The sequence below is a fragment of the Perca flavescens genome, chromosome 6, assembly GCF_004354835.1.
Source record: "Perca flavescens isolate YP-PL-M2 chromosome 6, PFLA_1.0, whole genome shotgun sequence".
Lineage (NCBI taxonomy): Eukaryota > Metazoa > Chordata > Actinopteri > Perciformes > Percidae > Perca > Perca flavescens.
The window spans coordinates 2,821,830-2,831,782 of record NC_041336.1 but is presented as its reverse complement, the minus strand read 5'-3'; the positions used below and the strand labels follow the sequence as shown (position 1 = coordinate 2,831,782).

The window sequence follows — 9,953 nt, the reverse complement described above, 5'->3', positions numbered from 1 at the left end:
TTTGTCTTTTCGACCACAAGGGGAGATCCTCCGACGGTTGTGGCTTACCGTCCAATGTGTGGGGAGCAGACGATTTTTGGACCACCTATTCCAGGTCCTTCACCCTCATAGGGTGAGCAGTGTGGGTCTGCTCAGTCGCAATGGAAGCTGCCGAAAAGACGCGCTGCTCCATCCTGCAGTCATAGCGACCATCACTCTAATGCTGCCTGTGTGCATGGTTTGGTTAGACACTCCCAGCCACATCCTTGGCTTGTGCACACCAGCACTCCACATCGCCACAGGACTTTGAGGGGGGCGGGGATGAGGAGCTTGTGCATGGGAAGGGATTAAGTTGAGGGTGTGGGTGTGCAGACCTCACTCCCACCATATCCTTGGCAGGTCTGGGTCAGGATCCAGTGGCATGGAGTCCAGCCTTGCACAAGGGCTAGTCGGTGGCAGTAGCTGTAAGCAGAATGTAGCAAGTAGAAGCAGCATGCAGTGTGCAGCATGTAGTAACTACTAGACTGCTAAACTACAGGCACTACTATCCCAGTACTACTGCACTGACGCATCACACGCCCTGCAGACACAGCACCCCCCCCCCCCACACACACACACACACACACACACACACAGACACACACACAAAGAGACACACACACATGCGCACACACAAAGACACACACAACCCACGTTGCTTCATTCTGCGGAGTCTGTCGTTGGGTTTTAATCAGACGTGTTGAGTAATTTTCCTCTCTGAGATTAGGGAAGTAACAGTAAAAGAATACAAAGTTGGTAAGAAAAGACTTCTCGGAACAGAAAAAAAAGGAAGTCAGAAAGTGGTTAAAAACGTTTCTTGGCGTATGTGACAACTTGTCTGTCCATCAGTCAGTTACCGCTAGGCTCACTCTTCTGTCAGGAGTCCCAAACTGAAGAGACTGAAGTAAGGATGGCAGTTTGGGACAAAAAGATTCTCTGGGCCGTCATGGTGGTCCTGACAGGTAAGATCAGAGTCCCAACATGGACCCAGTCAGTGGGGGGACAAGTCTTCAGATCCTTTACTCTGTGGTGAAAGGCTGACGCTTGGATTGTGGAAGAAGAAGGTGAAGTAGTGAGAAGAGTTGGAAAAGTGGGAATGGATTTAATTAGTATGAATGGTTTAGAAAAGGTGAAGAATACCCAGAATGCTTTGAGAGATGTGGAATATAATGAGTTAATATTTGTAGTTTTTTTTAAGATGATGCAATACTGTATGTCTGGCATCCTGTTTGTGTGTGTGTGTGTGTGTGTGTGTGTGTGTGTGTGTGTGCGTGTGTGTGGTTGTGTGTACACGTGTTTCTAAGTGTGTGTGCGTGTGTGTGTGTGTCAAATTGAAGCCAGCCATCCCGTTTTAGCATCAGCACACACACAGACACACATGCACACACTCAAAACACGCACACACTCACACACGCACACACATGCACACACACACATGCACACGCACGCACACCAACAGTAGATGTACTTAGTAACTTTCCAGCCCTGGACACAGTTCCATTAAAACTGACCTTTATTGTAACGTGGCCTGTCTCAGAGTGGTGTTTCTGGGCTCTGTTCTACCAGTTTAACTTTAGTTAATGTTCTGGTTCAGAATAAAGAAGCTGAAGACATCTCTGGTCCAGTTTAACTTTAGTTAATGTTCTGGTTCAGAATAAAGAAGCTGAAGACATCTCTGGTCCAGTTTAACTTTAGTTAATGTTCTGGTTCAGAATAAAGAAGCTGAAGACATCTCTGGTCCAGTTTAACTTTAGTTAATGTTCTGGTTCAGAATAAAGAAGCTGAAGACATCTCTGGTCCTGTTGGTGCAGAAACATGCAGACTGAAGCTGATTATAAAAACCCACGTTCAGAAAAAGACACATGAAGGGAAGTGAGATCAGTGAGTTAAAAGAGATAAAAGTAACCAGTGATGGAGGAAGTACTCTGATCATTTACTGCAGAGTATTATCATCAACTCTAAACACTAAATATTAAAGTACTTCTTTGGCACAATGGGCTCAGAGTCTTGTTATTGTTTTATGTTATCGGATTATAATTTAGGTATTAAGATTATTTATTTGGTACAAGAACACATGAGAGTTGCTACACACACACACACGCCACACACGCATGCGCACACACACACACACACACTTGGGAGATTTGCAGGGTTGTTTCTCAAAATACAACAGTGCGAGATGAAATCACAGATGTGAAATGTTTGGTTTTACAACCAGTTTACAAAGAAGAAGAATTCTGATATTCATTTTCTACAGTCACGTCTGTCTCTTCTTCTTCTTGTGTTTGTCAGGAGCTCTGGGTGAAAGAGTGAACTATCCAGATCCTGTTTGTGGTATAAAAGGATCGACCATCACCCTCCCCTGCACCTTCACACCACCAAAGTCTGTCAATGACAATGGAACAGAAGTTTTGATCGATATCATCAGAGTCGTCTGGTGCAAGAACCATACAATCTGTCAGGGAACAACTCCGTCTGTGTACGACAGCAAATCAAACAACAACAACCCTCGTTACAGATACCTGGGAGACAAGAAGGGAGACTGCACTTTACAGATCTCAGATCTACAGGAGGAAGACAACAAAACTTTTCACTTCAGAATGGAAGCTAATGATGACAAAGCACATTGGACTGGCCAGTCAGGAGTGAGAGTGACAGTCCAAGGTAAGACCATCTCAAGGAACAGCAAGAGACTTGGTTGGTTATAACCAAAGTAGGAAACAGCTACACAGAGACACACACACACACACACACACACACACACACACACACACACACACACACACACACACACACACACACACACACACACACACACACACACACACACACACACACACAGATAAATGACATCAATGTAATCTGGACAATCTCCTGTGGTGGTCTACATGTAGAAAGAGAACTGGTTTCTGGGACATTGTTTGGAGTTCTTTTCAGAAAACGTCACTAAACACATCTGTAATCTTTCCTCCTCCCATTGAGGATCTTCCTCTTAAATCTCATCTGGTTTTTATCTGATTTTACAATATTACTGCTGAATAAATGTATCAAAGAACAGGGGAGGAGGGTTTCAGCCCAAACCTGGGGGGGTCTGGGGGGCATGCTCCACCGGGGAGATTTTTATCCTAATTGGATTTATTGAATCCACAAGATTCTTTACAGGCAGACCCAATTTATGCAACTCTTAGACTGTTTATACTGTTTTATATATTCAAACACATCATTTTAAAATAGGCAACAATAACACACGTATACTGCATGGGATTATCATGAAGTGTGTGTGTCTGTAAAGGGGAGACTCGTGGGTATGTACAGAACCCATTTTCATTCAGATATCTGGAGGTCAGAGGTTAACGGACACCTTTGAAAAAGGCCGTGCCAGTTTCTCCCTCTCCAAACTTTAGCTTAAGTTTGGATCAATATTTATCTTCCTTCCCAACAAGCTAGCACAGCATGGGTTCCTTAGGTTGTCTAGTTTACTTTGATACCAATGTATTGTTCTAGCTTTGGAACAGAACCTAAAAGACAGTAAAGTCTCCCTAAAAGATGTAGGGCTGTCTTTACTTTTAGTTGTATAGTGATCTTGGTCTGTAACAACATGAGGAACAGGGATCATCAGTTCCAACAAGTCATAATCTAATATAATGTATTAAAAACTAACACTGTAAATGTATTTCAGATGGTGCTCGGATGAAGATAAGAAGCTCCAGAGATGACGGAGAGTTTAAAAGAGGGGAAGAAGTCACACTGAACTGCACCACAAACTGCTCTATCCACCAACTGGAGGTCAGCTGGTTCAGAGATGGCTCCGCCCTCTCAGAGTCTGGCCCCACCATCCATCTCAGCTATCTGACTGCAAAGGATTCTGGGAAATACACCTGTGGTTTGAAGAAGAACAACCTCACCCTCTCAGAGCTGTACAGCCTGCATGTGGAGGAAGGTTAGTTTGATCAGTTTTTATCTGAAAACATTTTCAGACCAGATCCAAACAAGTCTGTCTATAGAAAGTCTAAATAACTCTAAATCTAAATCTAAAACCTTAAAGCTATAGTACGTAGTTTCTGTCGCCCCCCGTGAGGAATTGTAAGTTATGACAACAACACTGTCGCCGCGTCCACATGATACAAGCTTTCTGTGATCACGCACCCTTCGCCAGATGCTACAATCTTCTGAACATAGTCACACTGACAAATACAGAGAGAGTTGTGTGGAGCTGTTGGTTAATTAGATGCTTAATTAGCTTTGTAGCAACTAATTTGGCTTAAGTGTAACAGACGTTCATTAATATAAAAAAATTAAGCACTAAATCTTTAGACTTGCAGTGATTGGTCTATTTTTGTGGCTTGTTTTTGCAGCAGAACAGTCTGTGAACATCTGACATATTCTCCTCTTATAAAGCAGCTGAAGCTAACATGTCAGATTGTTACAGAGCAACATGACGTTAGATGCTTCAAGGTTAAAGTGGTTCCCTCTGACTGTAATCTCACCAGTGTCTCCTGATAATGTCTGATGTGTTCTGCAGGAGGAGGTCTGCCTCTCGCTGGTCTGGTGGTCGGGGTCCTGCTGGTTCTCTTCGCTGTTATTCTGGTCGCTTGCATCATCAAAAGGTAGTTTAATAAATCTGTCTGTCTTTGTCTTCGTTATACAGCTCAGATTATATTCATCATTCCATATTTATTACCCTTTGCACTCAAATGTTGTCCATCTGTAACCCAATGTTATTGTTTTAAAATATAAAGTATGGCTAAACCCAAAATCCTTTTACTAAATCACACATTCTGTGATTTGGGCCTAGGGGCGCTCCGTAATGTCTGTGGTGGACGTTTTTAAACGTGGCTGTCAGCGTCTGAACAGCGTGTTTGTAGAGAACGTACCGGGGAGAGAAGCAGATACACAGGGTTTGAAGATGACGTAGCATTAAGAGCGAGAACGGTAACGAGTAGTATGAAATCCCAAAATCTGGTTGGATGGGGGGTTGGATGGGTCAAACAACACAGGAATTTCACCCAGGAGACCAGAGTTATCCCACATTTCACAGAAACGTAAGCCCACCCACAACTTAACATAACTGCGTAAAAAGGGACGCCAATAGTCCCAACCAAGCGCGTTTAGTTAAAGCGCGTTATGTGACGCTAAAGGAGACATTTAGTGTCAATGACAACGACAAAGGCACCTGACCAAGCGTCCGTATTTTACCAGATGGGAGTGAGGATGTGTTGGTTTGTGTTTGTTATTTTGGTCATGTCGTTGTGTTTGCAGGAAGAGAGCAGCAGGTCGGGACCAGACAGCCGTGGGACGGGACGAGGAACAAAAGGTGAGTGGAGGTGTTTTACTGATTATTTTAGTTTGCAGACGAAGGATCTGTGTGATGAATAAGATAAGATAAGATAGACTTTATTAATCGCACAGTGGGGAAATTCCTGTGCTACAGCAGCTCAAAAGAAAAAAAAATACACACATCAGAATGACACAAATACACATTAAGTAAACATAGGAGAAAAAAAACTTACATAAAGTATAACAAATAGAAAAAATAGAATTAGTTATAATAATAATAATAATAATAATAGTAATAAAACAAACATTTACACAATAAACAGCCTTATATATAATATATAAACCGACAGTAAAAACAGAGTATAAACAGAGATATACAAATGAATAGAAATGACATATTGCACAGTTGGAGGTAACAGAGAGTAATCAATAGATAAATGTGCATAATGCAGAATATTGTCCAGTGATGGCTGATATTGCAGAAACAGCGAGCAGTGCTACATTATGATGTTGTATTAAAGAGTCTGACTGCTGCTGGAATGAAGGACCTGCGGTGGCGCTCCGTCTTGCATGAGTCTCTCTTTCCTCATCTCTTCCTACATCTTTCTACTTCGACATCTTTTTCTGTCTTTCTTCATCTCTCTCTGTCTTTCTTCATCTCTTTCTGTCTGTGGTTTTCAGCACTCTGAGAACATCTACAGCAACAACTTGCTGCCACTTGCTGAGCAGCAGGGACCCAACAGCGCTGTGGAGGAAGTCAGCTACGCCTCGGTCCAGTTCACACACAAGAAGCAGACCAGGTACTGGAGGCTGCTAAACATGGTCCTGTTCAGAACTGATATTAAAGGTGGTGTCTAAGTGACTGATGACTCTTTGAAATGGGTCCAGTATTAATCAGTCAGTGTCTACTAAAGGTTCTGTTGTTGCTGCTGACAGACTCAGATTATTATTCTAAGTGTCTGATAACATTATGGGATGGATCCCTACAGAGATAGACCTTTTAATTATATAGTAAGATCCTTTTAGTTTAACATGAAACACCCCCCGAAATCACCATCACCAAACTCCACCAGACTCCATGTAAATAATGAGGACTTTTAGCGTGTATAGAGCCAGCATATTTCCACCAGACTCCATGTAAATAATCAGGACTTTTAGCGTGTATAGAGCCAGCATATCTCCACCAGACTCCATGTTAATAATCAGGACTTTTAGCGTGTATAGAGCCCGCATATCTCCACATGTAAATGGGTTAATTAAGAGTTTATTTCAACCAAACCAGAGTGTGTTTTGTTGGAACAGTGGAAAGATGAACCAATACTGCTTTTGAAAGTATTATTTAGTTTCTGTCCACTTTGAATGAAGTGTGTTTTACGATGATAAAAGTCTGGTGGGTTCAGTGATGGTAATTTCGGGGCTGTTTCATGTTAAACTAAAAGGATCTTACTCTTTAACTAAAAGGTCTATCTCTGTAGGGATCCTTTCCATAATGTTGTCAGACACTTAGAATAATAATCTGAGTCTGTCAGCAGCAACAACAGAACTTTTAGTGGACTCTAACTGATGCTGAACATTAGTCCTGTAGGGTTACATTACAGCTTGTTTCCTGTTTAATTCTGGACCAGTTCCATCAGACACTCAGACACACAAACATGGAGACATAGAGTCCAGGTTGAAAACAAAAACACAGTTACCCTCTAAACAAATAATAAACTTTATCCTCGGGTGTTCACATTTCACTGAAGTAGCAGAGGACACAGAGATTTGATGCTGAACCATATGAAGGTTTTTCTCTTCCTCTCTCAGATGACTCTTCTTCTGTTTGATATTTATTCATTTTCAGACTGGCAGAGGAGGTGGAGGACTCCATCACCTACAGCTCTGTAGCCAGAACAGGCTGAAGATAAACCGCACCATGATGGCAGATCATGTTTTACATTTTTTTTTTTATCTGAAAAAAGCAACAAAAATCGGAAAAAGCTCAGTTTTTATTATTGGGGGTTTAACCCCTATCTCCTCCGTAATTCACACCTGTGATTTCACCTGTCCCTTCATTGTATATGTATCTGTGTATATTATTATTTCGCTGGTGGTCTCTTGTTTCGGTGACAGTTTCTCTGGTTTTGTGTGTGTGTATGTGTCTGTGTGTGTGTATGTGTGTGTGTGTGTGTGTGTGTGTGTGTGTGTGTGTGTGTGTGTGTGTGTATGTATGTGTGTGTGTGTGTGTGTGTGTGTGTGTGTGTGTGTGTGTGTGTGTGTGTGTGTGTGTGTGTGCGTGCACCTCTTTCTTCCAGTGTTTAGTGTATCTACCTCTCAGTTTGACTGTTGCATCAATAATACATTTTTCATAATTTATTTTGTGTAAATAAGTACTCTGTCTTGTGTGTAAATAAATATTTGAATTTGATTTGAAATAAAGTGTTTGAGAGTTCCTGTTTCCAATTTCAGAGACAACAACAAAACACAGGAAGAGGATGTTAAATATAATTAAAATATATAAAAAAAATAGATAATATATATTAAAATAAACGGAACAAAGACTTGTCTTGCGTTGTAGTCTCCTCGTGATGTAACGTGGGTGTGTAACAGAGTTTTTGAAAGATGACGGAAGTTACTGGAAACCAGCAGCAGGAAGGACGAGTTTAACACTTGAGACAGAAAACAGGAAGTGAGTGTGTCTGTGTGTTTGTGTATGTGTGTGTGTCTGTGTGTTTGTGTCTGTGTGTGTGTGTGTGTGGTTGTGTGCGTGCTTCCCACCTATCTCTCCTCTCTGAATAATGTGTGTATGAAGAACCTTCAGCCTCTGTGGTTTTAGACTTGTGTAAAGGACATTGATTGCTGGATAGAGAGCTGATGCTGCAAAGTTTCTTCTGATGTTTGATAAAAACAGAAAAAGAGCAGCTACTGTTGGCATGGCGATCTGATGACCTTGAAGGAGCTGAAGGTATAACATTTCACTGGAACTGAACTTCTACCATTTTATGTGACAAATGAAATTGGCACATTCACTGTTTAAATTATTAAATCACAGTCATACGTTAAATTAATTAATAATACAAGTCGTAGCTGAAAGCTGAGCTCCTCTCTGAATCGTTACTTTAGTTTCCTAAATGACTCATCAAAGGAGCGCTCTAGATTTAATCATTAAAGGGTTAGTGGGGGTGGAGACACTTCTGCTTGAGGCTGCTACATGTCATGGTGATTGTTGAGTGGCTGATACACGTTTAACATCTAGCCAACCAGATAGTGTTGTGGGTTAGGGTTACACACTTACAGAGACACACAAAGAAACGCACAGACACACACACACATAAACATACACACTCACTCATTCACACACACACACACAGACTCACACACACAGACACACACATTACGCACACACACAAACACACACACACACACACATCTTTAGAAGACAGTTTGATGCAACAATGTAGGCCTACTCAGTTCTTTGTGGGGTCCTTTACACAAGTCTAAAATCACAAACGCTGACCGGTATTCATACACACATTATTCAGAAAGGAGAAGAAACATCCAGAGATAACAGTGGGGGCACACACACACACACACACACACACACGCAAACACACACACAGACAGACATACACAAACACACACACAAACACAGAGACGCACACACACAAACACACAGACACACACACACACAAATATACACATAGACACACACACACACAAACACACACATACACATATAGACACACGGATACACAGACAAATACACACACACATACAGACAGACACACACAGACACTCATACACACACAGAGATGCACACACACAAACACAAACATACACATACACACACACACACACACACACACACACAGACATACAGACACACAGACAGACAGACAGACAGACACACACACACACACACACACACACACACACACACACACACACACACACTGACACACAGACACACAGACACACACACACACACAAACCTATCTCTCCTCTCTGAATTTCTGTGGTTTTAGACTTGTGTAAAGGACATTGATTACTGGATAGAGAGCTGATGTTGCAACGTTTCCTCTGATGATGAGATAAAGAAGTCATGTTTGATAACAACAGATAAAGAGCAGCTGCTGATGAGGGTTGGTGTAGAGCGTATATGAGCTGAGTGGTGTCAGTGTTTGTTGATCTCGGAGCAAAATGGCTGCAGTCACAGAGCTCTCCTTCCTGCTGTTTCCTCTCATCAACAACATCCATGCAGAAAAACGGATCATCTTCAACGAGGAAGGAGACTTTTACACCTTCACCCTCCCTGAGAACACCAACTCCTGCCTGATCTCCAGATCTGTTGGTGAGGAGAAGCTTGTCCTGTGGAACACCTCTGACCTCTGGTCCAACAACCTCTCAGTACCTGAACACTTGAAACAGCGACTTGTCAGCTCGGTGAAAACTTCCTCAACATCATCCTCAACCTGACTTCACACTCTGGCCCGTACCGAGAGGAGTGTTAGACTGAGGGCAACGTGATGCATGACAATAACATCAATATTACTGTTTGTACTTCAATATATCAGAGATGTTTTGAAGAGAGACTTGGAGAAACAGTGGACGTGCCATGTTGGGGAGCAGCTGATAATCTGGATATCCAGTGGCTGAAACGGGACTCTAGATATGAGCAA

The 9,953-nt window shown here is 42.1% G+C and overlaps 1 protein-coding gene across 1 annotated transcript; it reads left to right on the top strand.

Moving 5' to 3' along the window:
• The first annotated feature begins 899 nt into the window (after positions 1 to 899).
• Positions 900 to 7,211, top strand: LOC114557769 (uncharacterized). The gene is made up of 7 exons (XM_028581425.1): positions 900 to 980; positions 2,311 to 2,682; positions 3,698 to 3,958; positions 4,541 to 4,625; positions 5,278 to 5,332; positions 5,977 to 6,095; positions 7,139 to 7,211. The coding sequence occupies exons 1-7, from the start codon at positions 929 to 931 to the stop codon at positions 7,194 to 7,196; spliced, it is 1,002 nt and encodes a 333-aa protein (XP_028437226.1). The 5' UTR covers positions 900 to 928; the 3' UTR covers positions 7,197 to 7,211.
• Positions 7,212 to 9,953: the final 2,742 nt, after the last annotated feature.

Excerpts from the sequence above, each read along its gene's own strand:
- LOC114557769 (XM_028581425.1), top strand. The coding sequence starts at position 929 with ATGGCAGTTTGGGACAAAAAGATTCTCTGGGCCGTCATGGTGGTCCTG. Across the intron at positions 981-2,310 it reads CGTCATGGTGGTCCTGACAG|GAGCTCTGGGTGAAAGAGTG; the intron begins GTAAGATCAGAG and ends TGTGTTTGTCAG. Across the intron at positions 3,959-4,540 it reads CAGCCTGCATGTGGAGGAAG|GAGGAGGTCTGCCTCTCGCT; the intron begins GTTAGTTTGATC and ends TGTGTTCTGCAG.